Source organism: Macaca thibetana, chromosome 14, assembly GCF_024542745.1.
Source record: "Macaca thibetana thibetana isolate TM-01 chromosome 14, ASM2454274v1, whole genome shotgun sequence".
Lineage (NCBI taxonomy): Eukaryota > Metazoa > Chordata > Mammalia > Primates > Cercopithecidae > Macaca > Macaca thibetana.
This window is the reverse complement of record NC_065591.1, coordinates 6,121,028-6,145,779: the sequence shown is the minus strand read 5'-3', so window position 1 is coordinate 6,145,779 and position 24,752 is coordinate 6,121,028. Positions and strand designations below refer to the sequence as shown.

Below are 24,752 nucleotides of genomic sequence, written 5' to 3'. Positions count from 1 at the left end.
TCTGTGTGCCCTGCAGTGCTGGTGACAGGCTGTCATGCCGGCTCTGGATCCATGCTCCATTCCAGAAGCTTTCTTCCCTGCTCGGTTACCAGAAAATTATCCTATCCATTACAAGGACAGGGTCCCCTTATCTCCCGTTCCCAGGGCGGGACACCAGGGGCAGGGCAGGTGGGGAACTGAGCAAGTTCTCCAGGGCAGGTGTGGCTATGGCTCCCTCTGGGTGGGTGTCTGGGGAGGGGAGGAGGCAGCCGTCAGCACCCTGGTTGGCTCTTCCTCCCTGGCCAGAGGCTGTGGCCTCGTGCTGCTCCCATGTGGGCTGCCTGCACCTCCAGTGGGTTCTGCTCCCTCCTCTCCCCCCAAGCTCTGCTGGGCACCACTGCCCTCTGCAGCCCCCACTCTTGGGAGGTGAGGCTCCTCGTGGCCATTCCTCTCCTTGGCACCCACTCCTGCAACCTGGTAGAGCCTTGGGCGGGGTTGCCTGGTGCAGACCTCCCCGCAGTAGGCACCTGACAAATACCTCCTGGGGGGCGGGCAGGAGATGCGTTGAGGTCTCAGCCCTGGCAGTCCCCCCACTACATGGCATAGGCCTCGCCACAGGGTCATCGAGGGAGGGTGGAGACTGCACTAGACCACTCCCCGCTGGTCCTAGAAAGGATCCCATCTGTCTGCTGTCTGTTCAGAGCCCAGACCTTGGTGGCTGGGCCCCGCATGGTGGGCTGGGGGGCACCCTCCAGCCTCTCTGAGTGTGCAGCCTCTCCTTGCAGCCATCTGCCTGCCCAACCAGTTTCGGTGTGCCAGCGGCCAGTGTGTCCTCATCAAGCAGCAGTGCGACTCCTTCCCTGACTGCATTGATGGCTCCGACGAGCTCATGTGTGGTGAGCCAGCTTCTGGCGTAGGGAGAGGGTGTCCGGGCTGGGTTCCCTGAGGAGCGTGGGGTCTGGGGGAGGAGACGTGCCTTTCCAGCGGGGCCGGGGGCTGTGTGGGAGACTCAGGCGGCTGGGAGCCTCCTTGCGGGAGGCAGGGAAGCCTTTCTCAGGGCAGCAGCCAGGAGGACAGACTGAGCTATGGGCTCGGTGGCTACAGAGTCCGCATTGGCGGGTGGGGCTGAGGGCTGCAGTGATCCTACTCCCTGGCAGCTTACTATCTGGCTGAGGAGGAGCGATGTTCATATATGCACGCGTGTCATGTGCACACCTGTGTACCTGACAACGTCCCACATGCTCCTCAAATAGTATGACCCATACAGTCATGGATATAGGGCCTGGGGATAGGAGGCCAAGGCAGTCAGGGAAGCCTTCCTGGAGGCAGTGGCTCCTGAAAGGTTGTCTGATTCAGGCAGGAAGGGAGCTGAGTTCAGATAGGAAGTAGGAATGAGTCACTGTGTCTGGGGATATGGCCACTCCGCTGCAGAGGGACCTAGGCTGAGAGCTCTTCTCTTCTGGCTGCCGTGGGGAGAGAAGTCTGTGGGGGGAAGAAGGGGGCTTCCTCAAGGGACTCCCTGTGTCCTTTGGCACCTTCATGCCAGGTCAGGCTTGGGGCCTGAAGGCAGTGGTGGGGGCCACCAAGGGTCACCTCCTCTGCTGGGCAAGTTCCCAGTCTGACAGGCCTGTGCCTGGGCCTCCAGCATGGCCGTGGGCCGCAGCTATGAGGGCGCTGTTGATGCACAGCCAGGCCTCGCCGCCAGAGCCTGCACACTTCCTCCCATTCCTCTGACATCATTGACGCCCTCAGGATCGCTGGGCCAGCCCTGTGGGAGAGCGAATGTGGCTTTCGCCAAAGTTGAGTCTGGAGCCTGGAAACTTCCCCATGGGCAGCCTTGATAGTGGAGTGGGCCCAAGGAGCCCACCCAGCCGACCCTGCCCTGCCCCTTCCGTGGCCTGGTGGGTGGCACCGGGGCTACCTGGCTTTGCTGTTTCACCAACATCACCCGGGCTGGCCAGGGTGTGCTCACTTCCGCCACCACTGAGGGCCCTGGGCGAAGGACTGAATACCAGGCTGCCTTGGCAGGGATGTGTTGAGGGCTATGGGGAGTCAGACAGGGGCCGGGGTCGGAGGAGGGCGTGCTGTGCAGGCGTTGCCCTGAGGTTGGCCAGGCTCCCCAGGCCTAGCCTCCCAGCTACCCCACTTTCTCCCCACCCTCCACCAGTGGCAAAGCCAGCCCCTTCAGGGTGCACAGTGTCTGTCCCCAAGGAGGGCCATTCCCTTGGGGTTAATGTTGGCCACTTCTTTCTGTCTGGCAGAAATCACCAAGCCACCCTCAGACGACAGCCCGGCCCACAGCAGTGCCATTGGGCCCGTCATTGGCATCATCCTCTCCCTCTTCGTCATGGGTGGTGTCTATTTTGTGTGCCAGCGCGTGGTGTGCCAGCGCTACGCGGGGGCCAACGGGCCCTTCCCGCACGAGTATGTCAGCGGAACCCCACACGTGCCCCTCAATTTCATAGCCCCAGGCGGTTCCCAGCATGGCCCCTTCACAGGTAAGGAGCCTGAGATACGGAACGACCTGGAGGAGGCAGGAGAGTAGTCTGGGCACCTTTGGGGAGTGGAGCAGGGCTGTGTTACCCTGGGCCCTCTGGTGCGCGTGGCAGACATTGCTAATCGATCACAGCATTCAGGTTTTCCCGCTGAGCCTGTGCTTGGCATCAGAATCCTTCAACACAGAGGCCTGCATGGCGGTAGCAACCCGCCCTTTGGCACTGTAGGTATGGAGGAGGCTCCTTGGACTTGACCTTCATATTCTATAGGACATGTCCTATATTGTCCACAAATCCTCATGTCCCCTAGAAATGAATGTGGGGGCAGCTGGGCTCTCTCTGGAGCTGAAGGAGTCAGTCTGAACCATACAGCAGCTTTGTCCTGAGTGCAGTCAGGACTTGTGGCTGAGCAGTTACAATTCCTGCGTGGCCCGGGAGCGCAGGCTGTGTTTGTGGATGGCGGGGCAGCCTCACTGCAGAGCCGCACCACGCTGGGTTGTATGGTACAATGCAGGGCGACCATGGTACATCTAAGAAGGTGGAGGCCCTGTGAGGTCTGCAGGTGCCCCCACAGCTCCAGGCCACCTTGAGGATTGCCTCTGCCCACCCAGCCCTGAGTTCCCTCTCCCCTGTCCTGTCCCACTGTCACCCCAAGCCGGCCTCATTGGGAGCCTGTTGGATGGCGGGGTATAGATATAATCTGATTCTCTCTGGGGAGCGGGGTTATCAGGCTTCTCAAGAGCTCCTGGAAGTCCGCAGTGGTGGCACCGTCACAGTCGCAGCAGCTGCTAGAGACAGGGGCCCTGTCTGTTCCTGGCGGGCTCTACGCTGCCCCTCCTGGGTTCCCAGTCCCAGCCGCAGGCCCCTTGGGGGAGGTGCCGTGTGTCTCCTGTTTCACAGATGAGCCCCGGAGAGCTCACCCTAGTAGCGGCTCAGGGAGCGGGGCACATCTCCAGCAGGACACCCCGCCCTAGTCTGGGTCTCGTGGGTAGCGGGAGCTGAGGAGAGCGCCCTGTGTCTGTGGAGTGGCTTGGCAGAGCCTCGAAGCCACCTGAACCCCCGTCCCTTCCCTGCCAGGCATCGCATGTGGAAAGTCCATGATGAGCTCCGTGAGCCTGATGGGGGGCCGGGGCGGGGTGCCCCTCTACGACCGGAACCACGTCACAGGGGCATCGTCCAGCAGCTCGTCCAGCACGAAGGCCACGCTGTACCCGCCGGTGAGGGGTGGGGCCGGGGTGGGGGGGACGGGGCTGTGGGCCCCTCCCACTGTCACTGCTGGCCAGGGGAGGCTTCTCAGGTTCCTGGGGGCTGTCCCACCGCCTCTGAGGCATGCTTGCTTTCTTCCCTCTCCAAACCCTTCTGCTTTCTTCTTTAATGACATTGTTGACTGTGGATAATCTGAAAACCACACAAAAATAGAAAGAGCCGAAATCTCACCCAAATCCACCTCCTAGAGTGGCTGTTGGGCCACGTCAGCATCCAGGCGGCCGTCTCTTCAGCACAGCCCAGCCCATCGATGGCCGCCTGCGCCAGGCCTGTCAGCTCGCGTGAGCTTCCCCACGCGACCCCTCCACAAACACCACAAACACCCTGTCCTCCCACCCGGGGCTGGCTGCTTCCTGGAAAACAGCTGGATGGTTTTGTGCATGACAGACAAACACAGGGTGATTTTCATGGCCTCCCCAGAGTTTTTGGCAGGGTGAGGGGCTGGCTCCAGCTGAGCCACGCCCTGAGCGAAATGACTGTGAGGAGAATAAACTGTGGACGCCCTCCAGGATCCTCAGGACTGGCTGAGGAGAACCCCCGTTTCTGGGAGCACAGCCCTGGGGTGCCAAGGCAAGCTTGGTGCCTGGATGTGAACCCGTGTGTGTAAACAGAGGGGACTGACCTGACATGCTTTGTATGCTTTTTTTTTTTTTTTTTTTTTTGAGACGGAGTCTCGCTCTGTCGCCCAGGCTGGGGTGCAGTGGCGCCATCTCAGCTCACTGCAAGCTCCGCTTCCCGGGTTCACGACATTCTCCTGCCTCAGCCTCCAAAATATCTGGGACCACAGGTGCCCGCCACCATGCCCAGCTAATTTTTTGTATTTTTAGTAGAGACGGGGTTTCATCATGTCAGCCAGGATGATCTCGGTCTCCTGGCCTCATGATCTGCCCGCCTCGGCCTCCCAAAATGTTGGGATTACAGGCGTGAGCCACCGCGCCCGGCCATGCTTTGTCTGCTTTTCATTTGTTCCTGCAGCTGTATACCCTGAAAGTGAGGCCAGTCCCCTTCCGCTTCCTCTGGGGCCTCACCAGTGAGCGCCTCCTTGCCAGGGCTGGTTCCTCCCACCCTTCTGGGTGTCCCTCACATCTGGGGTCTTGTCTTCTTTTTCCTTTTTCTTTTCTTTTTTTTTTTTTTTTTGAGATGGAGTTTCACTTTTGTTGCCCAGGCTGGAGTGCAATGATCTCGGCTTACCTCAACCTCCGCCTCCCAGGTTCAAGCAATTCTCCTGCCTCAGCTTCCCTAGTAGCTGGGATTACAACCATGTGCCACCACACCCGGCTTATTTTGTATTTTTAGTAGAGATGGGGTTTCTCCATGTTGGTCAGGCTGGTTTTAAACTCCCAACCTCAGGTGATCCACCTGCCTCGGCCTCCCAGAGTGTTAGGATTACAGGCATGAGTCACTGCGCCCGGCCTGTCACCCAGGCTGGAGTGCAGTTGCGTCATCATGGCTCACTGCAGCCTCTACCGTCTAGGCTCAAGCGATCCTCCCATCTCAGCCCCTAAGTAGCTAGGACTGCACGCATGCATCCCCATGCCCAGCTAGTATTTACATTTTTTGTAGAGACGAAGTTTCACTATATTGCCCAGGCTGGTCTCAAACTCTTAGACTCGAGCGATGCTCCCGCCTCGGCCTCCCAAGGTGCTGGGATTACAGGCGTGAGCCACGTGGCCTGGGGTATTGTCCTCTTATGGCACCTGACTGTGGTGGGCCCTGGGAAGGAAGGAGCAGAAGAAGGTTATCCTTGGTTTCCTGGATAGGAAGTGAGTGTTGCGGAGGCCTCAGGGCCTGGCTGTGTTTAGGGACAAAGGGAGCTTGGAGTCAGAAGCCGAGAATTTAAACACCCACTGCCCTTCTCTGCTCCTGCTGCTACAACCCAGCTTAACCAGCCAGGAGTGCCAAGAACCGGAGCAGGGTCCCCGTGCACACAGCAGGAGGCTCAGGAATTCTTTTCTGTTCTCCCTTGGGAGCTGGGAGGATCTTACCAGGCAATAAGAGATGGCACTGACCAGCCAGCTATTTTTAAAAATCACTTTATTGTTTAACCATACAACTCACCCACTTAAAAAAGTGTACAATTCAGTGGGTTTTAGTGTATTCACAGATGCGTGCAACCCTCACCACAGTTAATTTTAGAACATTTTCCTGCCCCTAAAAGAAACTCTGCATGAAGCCAGCTGTTTGTAAATTAGCAAAGTTATTTTGCATCCATTAAGTATTTGTTCATGGTACAAAATTCAAAAGGTACAGAAGAGCCTGCAGTCCAAAGAGACCCTGCCCCATGACGCCAAGCAGGACTCCCCCGAGGCATGGCCTCCTGTGGTGTGTTTCTTCTGTGTCCCCCGGGGTCATCTGTACACATGCAAGCTTACAAGAGCGTGGACTGTGTTTTCCCAGCCAAAAGATAATTGTAGATTTACGTGCAGTTGTGAGAAATAGCACAGACCATTTATCCTCTGCCTGGTGTCCCCACTGCTGCCATCTTGCATGACTTTCGTGCCTATCGTAAGCAAGATACTGATACGATCCTTTGGCCTTATTCAGATTGACATAAGCGTTTTTGTTTGTTTTTGAGACAGACTCGCTCTGTCGCCCAGTGGGAGTGCAGTGGCACAATCACGGCTCACTACAGCCTCAAACTCCTGGGCTCAAGCGATTCTCCCGCCTCGGCCCCCCAGGTAGCTCAGACGGCAGGAGTGCACCATCATGCCGGGCTAACTTTTAAGTTTTTTGTAGAGGTGAGGCCTCACTATATTGCCTAGGCTGCTCTTGAATTCCTGAGCTAAAGTGATCCTCCAGCCTCAGCCTCCCAAAGTGTTAGGATTACAGGCATGAGCCACTGTGCCTGGGCTGACATGTGTGTTTTCGTAAGCCCAAAAGATAGCATCTGAAGAGTCAACATTGAGCCTTGCCTTTTGCTACTAACGATGTGTAAAAGCTGGTGTTCTGAGCATTTTGGAGGCTCCCAGCTGCCGTGTGCACCTTGCCTTAGAACTCTACCGTAATCCATCTCCGGAAGGAGGTGCTGTTGTTTTCCTCATTTTGCAACAAGGAGGCCAAAGAACTGAGCATGAACCACTGGCCTGGGTCGTTTGGTCAGTAGGCCGTGGGGCCAGGCCGTCCAACTCACGACCACCTTCTATTCTGCTGCCCCCGCACCCTGAAGTTTGTTCTGCTTCGAGGGCAGAGCTGTCACATTCTTGGTGGCTGAACAGCGCTCCTTGTCAGGCGTGGCTGGGCCCCCACTGGAGGGCATCAGGGTCCCCTCTCCTGCTGCGGTTGAACCTTGGCTATTTCAACCACTCTTGCCAAGTGACCCTTTGAGGGGGACAGTCCATCTTTTCTCAGCAGAGGGCCACACCGATAAAACTGTCCCTGGCACTGTTTCTCTCCACCAGTCTAATATAGAGTAAAAATGGTATCATGTTGAGATCTTCATTTATATTTGTTTTGTTATGAATGATGTCAAGCATCATTTTATGTGTTTAAGAACCTTTGGGCCTGGCGTGATGGCTCGCAGCAGTAATCTCAGCACTTTGGGAGACTGAGGTGAGCGGATCACTTGAGGCCGGGAGTTTGAGACCAGCCTGACCAACATGGAGAAACCCTGTCTCTAGTAAAAATTTAAAAATTAGCCAGGCATGGTGATCCCAGCTACTTGGGAGTCTGAAGCATGAGAATTGCTTGAACATGGGAGGCAGAGGTTGCAGTGAGCTGAGATCGCGCCATTGCACTCCAGCCTGGGTGAGAGAGTGAGACTCTGTCTCAAAAAAAAAAAAGAACTTTTGTCATTTTATTTTTCTCAGAAGGGTTTGTGCAAAGTCCTTCTTCTATTGGGTTGCTGATACTCTTATTCATTTGTGAGGTCTCTTTAGATACAGATAGACTATGGAAATTGGCCCAGAGCCTGCAATATGTGTTGAAAATATTTGTTTCCCAGTTTTTTGTCTTTTTATTTGGGTTATGGTATGTTTTACCATTTATACCATGCCAGTATCAATCTTGGCTGGCGCTGGTGGCTCACGCCTGTAATCCCAGCACTTTGGGAGGCCGAGGCGGGTGGATCACTTGAGGTCAGGAGTTCGAGACCAGCCTGACCAACGTGGTGAACCCCCATCTCTACTAAAAATAGAGAATTAGCAAGGTGTGGTGTTGCGTGTCTGTAGTCCCAGCTACTTGGGAGGGTGAGGCAGGAGAATTGCTTGAACGCAGGAGATGGAGGTTGCAGTGAGCCGAGATCACACCACTGCACTCCAGCCTGGGTGACAGAGTGAGACTCCGTCTCAAAAAAAAAGGAATTATCAATCTCCTCTTTTATGGGGTGTGTGTGTGTGTATATATATATGTATTTATATATATATTTTTTGTTGTTGTTGTTATGCTCAGAAAGACCTTCCCTACTCTGATCATAAAAAACAACTTATGGCCGGGCGCGGTGGCTCAAGCCTGTAATCCCAGCACTCTGGGAGGCCGAGGCGGGCGGATCACGAGGTCAGGAGATCGAGACCATCCTGGCTAACACGGTGAAACCCCGTCTCTACTAAAAAAAAAAAAAAAAAATACAAAAAACTAGCCGGGCGAGGTGGCGGGCGCCTGTAGTCCCAGCTATTCGGGAGGCTGAGGCAGGAGAATGGCGTAAACCCAGGAGGCGGAGCTTGCAGTGAGCTGAGATCTGGCCACTGCACTCCAGCCCGGGCGACAGAGCAAGACTCCGTCTCAAAAAAAAAAAAAAAAAAAAAAAAACTTATTTTCGCACTCTCTTTCTTAATGTCCTCCTCCTCTCATTTTACATTCACATCTTTAATTCTTCTGCGGTATAATTAGATTTGATGAGCAGAAGGCGGGCATCCAGCTTGTTTCTTTGCTGATGGCTTCTGGGTGGCGTGAATTAGTTGGGGTCTATCAGGAGGCAGAAACTCTATAAGAATTTGAACAGAGAAAGTTCCGTCTACAGGCTTATTACCAGGGACTGGAATAGCAGGAATTGAACAGTGAGGTGTATAGAGAACTCTAAGAATGCAGGAATAGGCCAGGAGCAGTGGCTCACGCCTGTCATCCCAGCACTTTGGAAGGCCGAGGTGGGCGGATCACCTAAGGTTAGGGGTTCGTTCGAGACCAGCCTGGCCAACGTGGTGAAACCCCATCTCTACTAAAAATACAAAAAAATTAGCCAGGCGTAGTGACACATGCCTGTAATCCTAGCTACTCGGGAGGCTGAGGCAGAAGAATCACTTGAATCTGGGAGGCGGAGGTTGTAGTGAGCCGAGATCGCGCCATTGCACTGCAGCCTGGGTGACAGAGTGAGACTCAGTCAAAACAACAACGACAACGCAGGAATAGCAGAGGAGCCGAGGTGGAGCCTCCCCACCCCCACCCTGGGCTGAGATCCAGTCCTTATTGAATAGGGCATGGCCATGATTCACTGGACATCTGAGACGTTGCCGAGTCACTGCAGTGGTGGATCTTGCCAGAAATCTGCCCAGTGCAGATTTGGGCAGAATCTCAAACTGCCTTGGGATGTGGGAGAGAAACCAGGTCTGATCAAGTTCATGGGAAGAGTTGGAAACAGACCCCATAGGCTGGGGCTTGGGTAGCCGCAGGAAGCCCTTTCTGCTGCCTCACTGCCTGCTCTCTGCTTTGAAGCACCGTCCCCAGCGCCCCAGTCTCGTGCCCTCCTGATGTTGGGGTCAAATCCTGAGAAATAGCCAGGCTGGCCTTCTGGGCCAAAAAGGACCCTCCCCAGAAAGAGCAGGGCCCAGTGCTGCTTCCTAAAGGGCAGGGGAGGGGCCTGGGCACTCCCCAGAGGCTACTCAGCAGCCATCAGGATAGCCCCAGGAAGCAGGCCTTCTGGAGCCCATTTTATTACTTTATTGTTTTATTTCATTTAATTTTAAATTTATTTTTTGAGACACAGTCTCACTGTGTCGCCCAGGCTGGAGTGCAGGGGTGCAATCTTGACCCACTGCAGCCCCTGCCTCCTGGGTTCAAGGGATTCTCCCACCTCAGCCTCCCAAGTAGCTGGGATTACAGGTACCCGCCACCACGCCTGGCTAATGCTTGCATTTTTAGTAGAGACGAGGTTTCACCATGTTGGCCAGGCTGGTCCATAACCCCTGACCTCAAGTGATCTGCCTGCCTCGGCCTCCCAAAGTGCTGGGTCGAGCCCATTTTAAAGATGAAGAAACTGAGACTGAGACAGGTAAATTCCTTCCCCGGGGATCCTGCTGCAGCCGGAAGGTGGTAAAACAGGACTTCACTTGGGTCTGTCTGGCGTGAAAGGCTGTGCTCTCGTACCGCCCTAGGGGGCCTGGGAGAACTGAGTCCCTCCGGGCATAACTGACAGTTCCCTTCCCATTACTCCGCAGGAGCTCAGACCTGGCTGTATCCTTTCCAGGATGGCCTTGGAGACCCATCTAAGCCCTGCACCCTTTGGGAAGCTGCATGTTGGGTTGGGGTGCCGCAGTGGCACTTGTGGAAGGTGCAGACCTGTGTGGGTGTGTGGGCCCGGGGTCTCTTCATCCCTTTGTAGGGCTGGTTGTGTGCTGCCCGGCCCTGGAGGGCAGGTTCACATGGTGAATTTGTCTATTTACTATCTCAGCTTTGGGGCTGGTGCCAGCACAGGCGCTTGTGAAGGGGGTGCCTTTGTCTGGAGTGGGGCCGCGGCCCCTCCCTCAGTGTGGCGACCTCCGTGTGTGGGTCAGGGCTGCAGCAGGGACACAGAGCCCCTGAGTGTTCGGAACAAGGTTGTCATTGCAGGAGTTAGACTGTGCGTGATGGAGAGAGGAGGGGCAGGAGGAAAGGTCAGAAGGAGGGTTCCTGGGAAGGTCCCTGAGGAGCCTGGTGAGGTGCTCACTGGTGTGGGGGACACTCAGGGCCTGTGGGGACATCTCTGCCTGCTGGGGCCCGGCCACAAAGGGGACTGATCGAAGTCCCGTCCCTGCCTTCACAGCCCAGCATCTGGTCACAAGGCAGGCACTCGGAAGGGCACGGGGTTCCTTTTGCCTCTCACTGAGACGACCTTCGGGGCAGGTGGCTGCTGCCTACCCTCCCATCCCCAAGTTTCGCCAGCTGGTCAGAGGAAGGGGTCCTGGGAAGCAGGGGTCCAGAAGCCCTCCCTGCAAGGAAAGCCCAAGGGGTGTGGGAGGAAGGAAGAAAGGCCCAGGCTGGCAAGGCTCTGGGTCACCCTGGCTTGGCTCTCCTCAGATCCTGAACCCGCCGCCCTCCCCGGCCACGGACCCCTCCCTGTACAACATGGACATGTTCTACTCTTCAAACATTCCGGCCACCGCGAGACCGTACAGGTAGGACGTCCCCCGCAGCCCTCCATGGCCGTTGGGTTCTCACCAGCCCATGGTAGAGGGGCCTTATCCCCATGCCACTGGTGAGGGGTTCTGGGGTCTAGTGGGCAGGTGCTGGGCCCAGCCCTGCCTCCCTCTGCTCTGCCGACCCTACTAGGCTGCCTCCCCAGATGCACCCAGCGGGGACTGCGTGTTGGGTTCAGAAACCAGTAGAGCCCCGCGTTCTGAGCTGCTCTTCAGCTTGCTCCTGTGGGGGTTACCTTTAAGCCGGGAGATGGCTGTGGAGTCGAGGGGCCGGGGACTTGGGCTCCAGGGTGCAACTGTATGTGTGAGGCCGGCTGTGGAACCCTAGCCATTGAGATGCCCCCTCTTCGTGGCTCAGTCCTCTTAGGACGGGACAAGTCTGTGAAGGCTGCTGCAGCACCCACTGTGGACCCCTAATCGTGTGATGTCACCAGGATGATCCGGGCAGCTCACTTGCCACAGTGGTCTGTTTGAGCCCGGGAAGCCAGCGGGGCTGTTCAGCCAGACTCCAGCCCCCGAGCTCCCCATGTTGGGGTCACAGGCCCCACCTCCCTGCTTGGGGAGGGGCAACTGAGAGTGTGGAGAAGTGGGACCCAGGTGTGCTGGTTTCCGCAGGGGCTGGATCAGAGCCTGGGATGGGCAGGGTGAGCCTCCTGACCTTTAACCCAGTGGTGTTAGCCAACAAGGCCCACCTGCCAGCTGCACCAGGCCCCACCCCCAGGGGTGATGGGGTGGGATGGGTTGGGCCTGGGCCAGGCCACCTCAGGGCCACACGTGCCTCGTTGCTTGGGTCCCTGGAGCAGCAGGGCCTCCTGAGTGTGGTGCCGCCTGCCACCTAGTGGCCATTTCCACGAACTCCCAGGCCTGGCTGGGGAGCCGGAACTGCGGCCTCCATTTCCATCCCCCTCTGGGTCTGGCCACCTCCCTGATGCCTCAGTATTATATCAAACTGTCACAGTCTGTCCCAGCAGCCTTACGGACCACTGTCTCCAGAATGGTCACATCCACACTGGGCAGGCCAGTCTCACCAGGCCCCTGTCCCACCTCCTGCCTTTGCTCATGGCGTCCTGCTCTGGGCCCCACCGCGGAGACACAGTCCCTCCCCACTGCCTGACCTCGCAGTAGCTGGGCCCCAGGAGGGGTAGCCTGCTGCACTTTTCTCAACACGAGGTGTTGGCTGCACCTTCCCACCCATTGCAAGCCCCTCTGTGACAGGACAGGGGCTCCTAAACACACCACGGTTCCGAGTCTGGACTCACACAGTGGGATGTGGTGTTTCTGGGCCGCAGTTGGGTGCAGGCAGCCTCTGGGAGGATGGGAGGTCAGGAGCCATCTCGTGAGTCAGGTTGCTTGAACTCAGGATGGGAGCATTCCAGGCCCACTGGTTGCTGTGTTAGCCTGTTCTCACGCTGCTAATAATACCTGAGACTGGGTAACTATAAAGGAAAGAGGTTTAATGGACTCACAGTTCCACACGGCTGGGGAGGCCTCACAATCATGGTAGAAGGCAAGGAGGAGCAAGTGACATCTTACATGGCCTCAGGGAAGAGAGAGCATGAGAACCAAGTGAAAGGGGTTTCCCCTTATCAAACCATCAAGTCTAGTGAGATTTATTCACTGACACGAGAACAGTACGAGGGAACCACCCCCGTGATTCAGTGGCCTCCCGCTGGGTCCCTCCCACAACACGTGGGGATTATGGGAGTACAATCCAAGGTGAGGTTTGGGTGGGGACGCAGCCAAACCATATCCCTTGCCAACACTTACAGTAACAATGTTAGGGGAACAGTTGTCCAGTTTCCTGTTTTGTCAGGCACTGTTTCTAGCACTTTCCAGGCAGAATCTCATGTATCTTTCACTTTTGAAATGGGTACTATTTAATCCCTCACTTTTATTAATGAGAAACTAAAGCTCAGAGAGGTCAAGACAGTTCCTGGCCAAGGTCAGCTAGCAGGCTCTGGAGGCCTCGTTCTCCGCAGAGGCAGCCTTGCCAGGACCCAGGCTTGGCAGGCTGCAGGGCAGGTGCGGGCATGCCCATGGTAGAGGTGGGGCTGTTGAGGGTGAGCGGAGAGCGTAAGTGATGAGCCCCGGCCACACAGCGGGGTGGGTCCCGAGTCAGGCCTGCATTTTCTTCCCGTTCACAGCCTCAGGGCTGCTGTGCCCACCAGGACGGATGTGCCTACCAAATCCCAATCCTCTGTGTGTGTCCCTTTCAGGCCCTACATCATTCGAGGAATGGCGCCTCCCACGACACCCTGCAGCACCGACGTGTGTGACAGTGACTACAGCGCCAGCCGCTGGAAGGCCAGCAAGTACTACCTGGATTTGAACTCGGACTCAGACCCCTACCCGCCCCCACCCACGCCCCACAGCCAGTACCTGTCGGCAGAGGACAGCTGCCCGCCCTCGCCCGCCACCGAGAGGAGCTACTTCCACCTCTTCCCGCCCCCTCCGTCCCCCTGCACGGACTCGTCCTGACCTTGGCCGGGCCACTCCGGCTTCTCTGTGCCCCTGTAAATAGTTTTAAATATGAACAAAGAAAAAAATATATTTTATGATTTAAAAAATAAATATAATTGGGATTTTAAAAACAGGAATGTGAACAGTGATGGGGTGGGCAGGGCTGGGAGAACTTTGTACAGTGGAGAAATATTTATAAACTTAATTTTGTGAAACAGAGCTGCCATTCTTTCGCGCCCTGTGTGCATTTGAGTCGTGTGTCCCCGTGGAGCGAATGCCGACCCCCGGACCACTGTGAGAGTCCTCCCGCACCCGCGCATCCCTCTGGCTGGCTCCCGCAGGGAAAGGCTGGGGCCTCGGGCAGAGGCGGATGTCTCCCCTGGGATGCATCTCTGAGCTGCAGGCCGGGCCGGCTTTATGTGCCTGTGGCCTGTGCCGTCAGAAAGGACCCCAGGCTTGATCACACTGTGCTTTTTGTCTTCCTCAGGTTCTTAAGTCTTTTTTTTTTCTTTGAGACGGAGTCTTGCTCTGTCACCAGGCTGGAGTGCAGTGGTGCAATCTCGGCTCACTGCAACCTTCGCCTCCAGGTTCAAGTGATTCTCCTGCCTCAGCCTCCCAAGTAGCTGGGATTACAGGCATGTGCCACCGCACCCGGCCAGCTAATTTTTGTATTTTTAGTAGAGATGGGGTTTCACCATGTTGACCAGGATGGTCTCAATCTCTTGACCTCGTGATCCACCCGCCTCGGCCTCCTAAAGTGCTGGGATTATACAGGCGTGAGCCACCGCGCCCGGCCGATTCTTAGTTATTTTAAAAAGGGGACTGTGCCTTCAGTTTTCGCTGGGCCCTACAGAATGTCTGCCTGGGCTCTGGGCCCTTCCTGAACCTGTGCTGGCTTCCATCTGACCTCTCTGTGCTGACCAACGCTGCTGCTCTTCCTGAGGGCGAGGCGTCCCATGACTGCGTGTTGACCCGCTGGATGGGGCTGCTGAGCCCGCTCTGCCACACTGCACCTGCCCCAGGCAGGGAGGGAATCCCTGGGTCCTCACAGGAACAGCCAGCAAGCCACGCCTGACGCCTGCTCTGGCCCCACCCCTGCAGTGCTGGAGACGACAGACAAGGCCTGGCCACTGCCTCTGCTGGGTCCCCAATCTGTGGAAGGAAACAGTAATCTAGGCATTTTCGGTGGGGAAGCTGAGCTGTCCTCCTGGTGTCCTGAGGGCCAGCCGTCTTCAGAGGGAAGGGAGAAATGCACATCGCATCAGTGGAGAAGGGCTTGACTCCCCTCAGCATGATGGAGGGAGGTCAGAGAACAGTCCAGCTTGTTGCTGGGTGACAGTGTACTTAATAATGAAAATACAGGCTGGGCGCGGTGGCTCATGCCTATAATTCCAGCACTTTGGGAGGCCCAGGCAGGTGGATCACTTGAGGTCAGGAGTTTGAGACCAGCCTGGCCAACGTGGCAAAACCCCGTCTACTAAAATGCAAAAACTAGCTGGGCATGATGGTAGGCACCTGTAGTCCCAGCTACTTGGGAGGCTGAGGCAGGAGAACCGCTTGAACCTGGGAGGCAGAGGCTGCAGTGAGCTGAGATTGTGCCACTGCACTCCAGCCTGGACAACAGGGCAAGACTCTGTCTCAAAAGAAAAAGAAAAAGAAATATGAAATACAAATATCACCTTCACTAAAACAAGGGATAGAAGACCACAAAACAAACAGAAAACAACAAAACAGCAGGAGTAAGTCCCTACTTATCAATACTAACATTGACTATAAGTAAGCTAAGCGCTCCAATCAAAAGAGTGGGCTTGGACCCGTGGCTTATGCCTGTAATCCCAATACTTTGGGAGGCTGAGGCAGATGGATCATTTGAGGTCAGGAATTTAAGACCAGCCTGGCCAACATGGTGAAACACTATCTCTACTAAAAATACCAAAACTGGCCAGGTGGTAGTGGCACGTATCTGTAATCCCAGCTATTTATGAGGCTGAGGCAGGAGAATCACTCGAGGCTGAGAAGCGGAGGTTGCTGTGAGCCAAGATTGCGCCACTGCACTCCCACCTGGGCAATAGAGTGAGATCCTGTTTCCAGAACAAAAAGTTGTGCTCGCTTTGGCAGCACATATACTAAACTTGGAACGATACAGAGAAGATTAGCATGGCCCCTGCGCAAGAATGACATGCAAATTCGTGAAGCATTCCATATTTTTATGCTCATCACCACTGGCCATCAGAGAAATGCAAATCAAAGCCACAATGAGATACCATCTCACACCAGTTAGAATGGCGATCGTTAAAAAGTCAGGAAACAACAGGTGCTGGAGAGGATGTGGAGAAATAGGAACACTTTTACACTGTTGGTGTAAACTAGTTCAACCATTGTGGAAAACAGTGTGGTGATTCCTCAAGGATCTAGAACTAGAAATACCATTTGACCCAGCCATCCTATTACTGCGTATATACCCAAAGGATTATAAATCATGCTGCTATAAAGACACATGCGGCCGGGCGCGGTGGCTCAAGCCTGTAATCCCAGCACTTTGGGAGGCCGAGACGGGCAGATCACGAGGTCAGGAGATCGAGACCATCCTGGCGAACATGGTGAAACCCCGTCTCTACTAAAAAATACAAAAAAACTAGCCGGGTGAGGTGGCGGGCGCCTGTAGTCCCAGCTACTCGGGAGGCTGAGGCAGGAGACTGGCGTAAACCCGGGAGGCGGAGCTTGCAGTGAGCTGAGATCCGGCCACTGCACTCCAGCCTGGGCGACAGAGCCAGACTCCATCTCAAAAAAAAAAAAAAAAAAAAAAAAGACACATGCACACGTATGTTTATTGTGGCACTATTCACAATAGCAAAAACTTGGAACCAACCCAAATGTCCATCAATGACAGACTGGATTAAGAAAATGTGGCACATACACACCTTGGAATGTATGCAGCCATAAAAAAGGATGAGTTCACGTCCTTTGTAGGGACATGGATGAAGCTGGAAACCATCATTCTGAGCAAACTATCGCAAGGACAGAAAACCAAACACCGCATGTTCTCACTCATAGGTGGGAATTGAACAATGAGAACACATGGACACAGGGTTGGGAACATCACACACCAAGGCCTGTTGTGGGGTGGGGGGAGCGGGGAGGGATAGCATTAGGAGATATACCTAATGTAAATGACGAGTTAATGGGTACAGCACACCAACATGGCACATGTATACATATGTAACAAACCTGCATGTTGTGCACATGTACCCTAAAACTAAAAGTATCATTAAAAAATCAAATTTAAAAAAAAAAGTGGATGAATGGATCAAAAAACAAGACCCAACCATCTCCTGCATACAAGAAACACTTTACCTATAAAAACACACATAGACTAGGCCGGGCGCGGTGGCTCAAGCCTGTAATCCCAGCACTTTGGGAGGCCGAGGTGGGCGGATCATGAGGTCAGGAGATCGAGACCATCCTGGCTAACACGGTGAAACCCTGTCTCTACTAAAAATACAAAAAATTAGCCATGTGTGGTGGCGGGTGCCTGTAGTCTCAGCTACTCAGGAGGCTGAGGCATGAAAATGGTGTGAACCGGGGAGGCGGAGCTTGCAGGGAGCCGAGATCACACCACTGCACTCCATCCAGCCTGGGACACAGAGCAAGACTCCATCTCAAAAAAAATACAAAAACAGAAACAAACAAACAAACAAAAACCACATAGACTAAAAGGAATTGACAAGGATATTCCATGCAAACAACCCAAAAAGCAGGAGTAGCAAAACTTAGAGAAAACTAATCAATTTCAAGACAAAAAGTATAAAAAGAGACAAAGCAGGTTATTATATAATTTAGATAAAGGGGTCAACTCAGCAAGGGAATATAACAATTGTAAATACATATGCACCCAATGCTGGAGCTTCCTGATATAGGAAGCAAATATTACTAGAGCTAAAGAGAGAGATCCCAATACAATAATAGCCGGAGATTTCAACACCCCGTTTTCAGCATTGGACAGATCAATCATCCAGACAGAGAATCAAAGAAACATAGGACTTAATGTACACTACAGACCCAACGGACATTGACAGAACACTTCGCGCAGCAGCTGCAGATCACACATTCTTACTGCAGCACACGAACCGTCCTCAAACACAGACCGCATGTTGGGCCACAAAACAAGTCAACGAAACAGGGAGGCAATTTTAAAATCTTTTGAGACATGAGAATGGAAACAACATGTCAAAACCTGTGGGATACGGTGAAAGCAGTACTAAGAGGAAAGTGTATAGCTATAAGCGCCTACATCAAAAAAGTAGAAAAACTTCAAATAAACCACCTGACACTTTTTTTTTTTTTTTTTGGAGACAAGGTCTTGCTCTGTTGCCCAGGCTGGAGTGCAGTGGCACAATCATAGTTCTTTGCAGCCTTGACCTCCCAGGCTCCAGTGATCCTCCTACCTCAGCCACCCAAGTAAATGGGACTATAGGTACACAATCACCACATCCAGCTAATTCTGGTACTTTTTGTAGAGACAGGGTCCCACCATGCTGTTCACGCTGGTCCCACACTCCTCGGCTCGAGCAATCCCACCTTGGCCTCCCAAAGGGCTGGGATTACAGGTGTGAGCCACCATTCCTGGCTATGATGCACGTTAAGAACTAGAAAATCAAGAGCAGGCCGGGCACGGTGGCTCACGCCTGTAATCCCAGCCCTTTGCGAGGCCTGACTGGCGGATCACTTGAGTCCAGGAGTTTCAGACCAGCTTGACCAACACGACGAAAACCCATCTCTACTAAAAATAAATACAAAACTTAGCTGGGCGTGGTGGCTCACACCTGTCGTCCCAACTACTCAGGAGGCTGAGGCAGGAGAACTGCTTGAATCCTGGAAGCGGAGATTGCAGTGAGCCAAGATGGTGCCACTGTACTCCAACCTGGGCGACAGAGCGAGACCCTGTCACAAAAAAAAAAAAAAAAAGAAAAAAGAAGAGAAAAACAAACACAAAATTAGTAGGAGAAAACAAATAATAAAGATCAGAGCAGGCCAGGTTCATGGGCATGGTGGCTCAACTCCTAGGTGCTCAGGAGTTTGAGATCAGTCTGGCCAACATGGCAAAACCCCATCTCTCCTAAAAATATGGAAAAAACAATGGCTGGATGTGGTGATGTGTGCCTGTACCCCAGCTACTTGGGAGGCTGAGGTGGGAGAATCACCTGAGCTCAGGAAGTGGAGGCTGCAGTGACTCGTGATTGCACCCTGCACTCTAGCTGGGTAACTGGACTGAGATTCTGTCTCAAAAAAACAAAGACCAGAGCAGAAATAAATGAAATGGAAATGAAGGAAACAATACAAAAATCAATGAAACAAAAAGTTGTTTTTTCGAAAAGAGAAACAAAATCAACAAACCTTTAGCCAGACTAAGAAAAAAAGAGAGAAGACCCAAATCAATAAAATCGGAGATTAAAAAGGAGACATTACCACTGATCCTACAGAAACTCAAAGGATCATTAGAGGCAACTATGTGCAACTATATGCTAATAAACTGGAAAGCCTAGAACTGCGTCAATTTCTACACACATAAAATCTATCAAGACTGAACCATGAAGAAATCCAAAAACCTGAACAGGCCGTGTGCAGTGGCTCACACCTGTAATCCCAGCACTTTGGGAGGCCGAGGCGGGCAGATCACCTGAGATCAGGAGTTCAAGACCAGCCTGGCCAACATGGTGAAACACCAGTCTCTACTAAAAAATATATAAAAATTAGCCGTGCATGGTGGCAGGTGCCTCTAATGCCAGCTACTCGGGAGGCTGAGGCAGGAGAATCACTTGAACCTGGGAGGCAGAGGTTGCAGTGAGCCGAGGTCACGCCACTGCACTCCAGCCTGGGTGACAGAGCAAGACTCCATCTCAAAAAAATTAAAATAACAAAAACCTCAACAGACCAATAACAAGTCATGCGATGAAAGCTGTAATAAAATGTTCCCAACAAAGAAGCCCAGGAACCCAATGACTTCACTGCTGAATTTTACCAAACATTTAAAGAAGAACTAATACCAATCCTATTCAAACTATTCTGAAAAATAGAGGAGGAGGGAATCCTTCCAAACACATTCTACGAGGCCAGTATTATCCTGATACCCAAACCAGACAAAGACATACTAAAACAATTACAGGCCAGTATCTTTTATGAACACTGATGCAAAAATTCTCAACAAAATGCTAGCAAACTGAATTAAACAACACATTCAAAAGATTATTCATCACGACCAAGTGGGATTTATCCCAAGGATACAAGGATGGTTCAACATACACGAATCAGTCAATATGACCCATCATATCAACAGAATGAAGGACAAAACCATAGAATAACCTCAACTGATGCTGAAAAAGCATTTGATAAAATTCAGCTATCCTGGCTAACATGGTGAAACCCCGTCTCTACTAAAAATACAAAAAACTAGCCGGGCGTGGTGGCGGGCGCCTGTAGTCTCAGCTACTTGGGAGGCTGAGGCGGGAGAATGGCGTGAACCCGGGAGGCGGAGCTTGCAGTGAGCTGAGATCACGCCACTGCACTCCAGCCTGGGAGACACAGCGAGACTCCGTCTCAAAAAAAAAAAAAAAAAAAAAAAAAATTCAGCATCCCTTCATGATAAAAGCCCTCCAAATCTGGGTATAGAAGGAACATACCTCAACACAGTAAAGGCCATATATGGCAGACCTACAGCTAATATGATACCAAATGGGGAAAAACCAAAATCCTTTCCTCTGAGATCTGGAACACGGCAAGGATGCCCACTTTCACCACTGCTGTTCAACATAGTACTGGAAGTCCTAGCTAGAGCAATCAGACAAGAGAAAGAATTAGAGGGCATCCAAATTGTAAAGGAAGGGCTGGGCGCGGTGGCTCACGCCTGCAATCCCAGCACTTTGGGAGGCCGAGGCAGGCAGATCACCTGAGGTCAGGAGTTTGAGACCAGCTTGGCTGACATGGTGAAACTCTGTCGCTACTAACATACAAAAATTAACTGGGCGTGGTGACACACACCTGTAATCCCAGTTACTCAGGAGGCTGAGACAGAAGAATTGCTTGAACCTGGGAGATGGAATTACAGTGAGCCGAGACGGTGCACTGCACTCTAGCCTGGGCCACAGAGCAAGACTCCATCTCAAAGAAAAAAAAAAAGAAAGAAAGAAAGAAAAAGAATGAGATCCTGTCATTTGTTTTGTTTTTTTGTTTGCTTGTTTTTGAGACAGAGTCTTGCTCTGTCGCCAGGCTGGAGTGCATCGGCACGATCTCGGCTCACTGCAAGCTCTGCCTCCTGGGTTCCAGTGATTCTCCTGCCTCAGCCTCCTGAGTAGCTGGGATTACAGGCGCCCGCCACCACACCCAGCTAATTTTTGTATTTTTGGTACAAAATTCAGTAGAGACAGGGTTTCACCATGTTGGCCAGGATGGTCTTGATCTCTTGACCTCATGATCAGTCTACCTCAGCCCCTCAAAATGCTGGGATTACAGGCATGAGCCACTGCGCCCAACCAAGATCCTGTCATTTATAACAAAGCAACAACATGGATGGAACTGGAGGTCATTATGTTAAGTGAAACAAGCCAGGCACAGAAAGATAAACTTCACATGTTCCCACTTATTTATGGGAGTTAAACTTTTTTTTTTTTTTTTTTTTTTTTTGAGATGGACTCTTACTCTGTTGCCCAGACTGGAGTGCAGTGGCGTGATCTTGGCTCACTGCAACCTCTTCCTCCCAGTTTCAAGCAATTCTCCTGCCTCAACCTCCCAAGTAGCTGGGACTACAGGTACGCACCACCACGCCTAGCTAATTTTTGTATTTTTAGTAGAGATGGAGTTTCACCATGTCGACCAGGCTGGTCTTGAATTCCTGACCTTGTGATCCACCCGCCTCAGCCTCCCGAAGTGCTGGGATTACAGGTGTGAGCCACCGCGCCTGGCTGGGGAGCTAAAAATTAAACCGAATGAACTCATGGAGATAGAGAGTAGAAGGATGGTTACCAGACGCTGAGAAGGGCAGTGGGTGGGGGGTGAGGTGGGGCAGGGATGGTTAATGGGTGCAGAAATATAGTTAGATAGAATGAAGAAGATCAGTATTTGGTGGCACAGCAGGGTAACTGGAGTCAACAATAATTTATCGTACATTTAATCAACAAATAAAAAAGTATAATTAGATTTTTTTGTAACACAAAGAAAGGATACATGCTTGATGTGATGGTTACATCATTTACCCTGATATGATTATTATACATTATATTCCTGTATCAAAACATCTCGGCCGGGCGCGGTGGCTCATGTCTGTAATCCCAGCACTTTGGGAGGCCGAGGCGGGTGGATCATGAGGTCAGGAGATCGAGACCATCCTGTCCCAAGTGGTGAAAGCCCGTCTCTACTAAAAATACAAAAATTAGCTGGGTGTGGTGGCGTACACCTGTAATCCCAGCTACTCAGGAGGCTGAGGCAGGAGAATAGCTTCAACCTGGGAGGCAGAGATTGCAGTGAGCCGAGATCACACCACTGCACTCCAGCCTGGTGGCAGAGTTATAATCTGTCTCAAAAAAAAAAAAAAAAAGTTTCATGTACCCCTAGGCCAGGCGCGGTGGCTCACGCCTGTAATCCCAGCACTTTGGGAGGCTGAGGCGGGTGGATCGCTTGAGGCCAGGACTTCAAGACCAGCCTGGGCAACGTGGTGAAACCCTTTCTCTACTGAAAAAGAACAAAATTAGCCAGGCGTGGTGGCAGGCACCTGTAATCCAGCTACTCAGTAAGGCTGAGGCAGGAGAATGGCGTGAACCCGGGAGGCGGAGCTTGTAGGGAGCCCAGATCGCATCACCACACTCCAGCCTGGGGGACAGAGTCAATCTCAAAATAAATAAACAAATAAATAAATAAATAAATAAATAAATAAAAATAAAACAAGACACACACACACACACCCCCCTGAAAGAAGTGCCTGGAGTGAGTCTCCTGGCCTCCCAACAGGACCCCCAAAATTGAACCCTTGATCAACGCGGCTGGATGTGCAGACAGAGGTGGTAACAGTGCAGGGAGGCTGGGTCTCCTGCACCCGCCTTTCCTGCCCAGCAGTCAGCTGGGGAGAGTGAGGAGCTCACCCGCTGGCTGCGTACTCCCTGCCAAGTACATCCTTCAGTAAGTGCCTGGAGCCGGCACAGCCCTGCCCTTATGCCACTTACATGCTGGGAGACGCAGAGATTAGTCAGGTGTGGCTCCTCCCCTGCATTTGCTCCAAATCCAGGGACAGGGGAGTTCCCAAAGCCATAAGAAGGCATTGTTCTAAGATACCGTAGGCACCATAGGGGTAGGCAGAGGGGGCTTCTCGGAGGAGGCAGTGTCTGAGCTGTGTCTTAAAGGAGGGGGTGAAGTTAACCTGCCTTATTTAAACTTCACAACAGTCCAGCCAGGTAGGTGGTGTCCCCAGAATGTAATTGAGGGAACTGAGGTTTGGGTAAAGCAAAGTCAACATTTTTTTTGTATCCGTTTAATCATTTCTTTATCCAATAAGGGTTACTAACTGGCTACCAGGTGCTAGTCAATGAGGCCAAAAAGGCACGTACCTTCTCTCCAAACCCTCTCACCTCTGCAGTGACAGCCACTACTCCCCAAGTCTCTGTCACCCTTTACTGAGCCCTGGGGGTCTCTTGTATAACGGGCTCCCTCCCCACCAACCAGAGCAGAGAGGGGCGTTTGCTCAGCTCAGCCCTCCTCCAACCCCTCATTCCAGAATGGGTGCGGGAGCTTCCTGCCTGCCCTGGGGCACTGAGGCAGCATCCAAGTGCAGTTGAAGAAAGTCCATGTTGCCAGTTTGGCTCTTTCCACTGCCGGGGAGGCCACTGTAGAAGGTCTTGTTCCTGAGAAATGTGGGTGGTCAGGACGGTGGCTAGGGCTTGGATCCCACTCAGCCCCTGTGAGGTTCCCTCTCCTGGGCCACTCGGCTGGCAGCCTCCAGACCTCTTAGTTGGGCCACACCCTCAGATGCCACCGGGGTACCCCGTTGCTGGTCCCTTTCCTGTGGTCCTCTCCCAGAGTCCCCACCTTGATCTCTCTCCTTCCAAATGTCCTCTTTTCTCTTTCCCCATAGGCTTGACGGCAGCCCTAGTTGTTAGCAACTCAGCGGTTTCACTTTCTCGCAACACTCAGGCTCCCAGCCATCCTTTGTAGGAAGGGAAATACCCGCTTCCCAAGCCGGATTGAATCTTAATGCACTGAAGAAGAGGAACAGAAGCAGAAGAGCTCAGTTTCCACCTTGAAATGGGCCGACCGCTCATATCCCACATGAGCCCCCAGCGGCCTCTCCTGTCCAGCCTCAACACCTCTTGACCGGACCCGGCCCGGGCTCCTGAACACCAGCCGGGCCCTTCCTGGCATGTCCTCTTCTGGGGCAGCCCCGCTCCAGCCTGTGGATCAGTGCCAGCCTGAGATGGACTGTGCCCTGGTGACATAACAAAGGGAAAGACAATATGGCATTTTCCCCTTCAAGTTGAACTTCTTGGTTTTTTTCTTTGTTTTTTGGTTTTTTTTAGACGGAGTTCCACTCTTCCACCCAGGCTGGAGTACAGTGGCGCAATCCCGGCTCACTGCAACCTCCGCCCCTGAGTTCAAGTGATTTTCCTGCCTCAGCCTCCCGAGTAGCTGGGATTACAGGCACCCGCCACCATGCCCAGCTAATTTTTGCGTTTTTAGTAGAGATGGGGCTTCTCTATGTTGGCCAGGCTGGTCTCAAACTCCTGCCCTCAGGTGAGCCACCTGCCTCGGCCTCCCGAAGTGCAGGAATTACAGGCGTGAGCCATGCGCCCGGCCTGAACTTCTTCAATTTAAGGTCTTCTTTATTCAGAGCTAGTTATTCCTGTGTTAGTGTATGTGTATGTTAGCATGTCCTTTATGAAATATTGATCATAGAAAATACCTTTTTTTAAAAAAAATCATTGTTTGACAGAATTAAAATTGGGGGCCAGGTGCGGTGGCTCATGCCTGTAATCCTAGCACTTTGGGAGAACGAGGCAAGCAGATCACTGGAGGTCAGGAGTTCAAGACCAGCCTGGCCAACATAGTGAAACCCCGTCTCTACTAAAAACACAAAATTAGCTGGGCGTGGTGGTATGTGCCTATAATCCCAGCTACTCAGAAGGCAGAGGAAGGAGAGTCGCTGGAACCTGGGAGGCAGAGGTTGCAGTGAGCCGAGACTGCGCCAATGTAC

General features: G+C 52.9%; 2 protein-coding genes and 1 non-coding gene across 4 annotated transcripts in view; all 3 read left to right on the top strand.

Moving 5' to 3' along the window:
* Positions 1-13,741, top strand: part of LRP5 (LDL receptor related protein 5) — a 140,714-nt gene extending 126,973 nt beyond the window's left edge. For both annotated transcript variants that reach the window (XM_050758106.1, XM_050758105.1), the window contains exons 19-23: positions 765-875; positions 2,241-2,477; positions 3,552-3,691; positions 10,944-11,041; positions 13,279-13,741. In XM_050758106.1, coding sequence (XP_050614063.1) covers positions 765-875; positions 2,241-2,477; positions 3,552-3,691; positions 10,944-11,041; positions 13,279-13,540 — 848 coding nt within the window. In that variant the 3' untranslated portion in view covers positions 13,541-13,741. The remainder of the gene's footprint in view (positions 1-764; positions 876-2,240; positions 2,478-3,551; positions 3,692-10,943; positions 11,042-13,278) is intronic.
* Positions 1-24,752, top strand: part of IGHMBP2 (immunoglobulin mu DNA binding protein 2) — a 556,281-nt gene that overhangs the window by 54,566 nt on the left and 476,963 nt on the right. The gene's annotated exons all lie outside the window — the stretch shown is intronic.
* LOC126936638 (U6 spliceosomal RNA) lies at positions 15,625-15,731 on the top strand. The gene has a single exon (XR_007719470.1). It is a non-coding gene; the product is annotated as a U6 spliceosomal RNA (small nuclear RNA).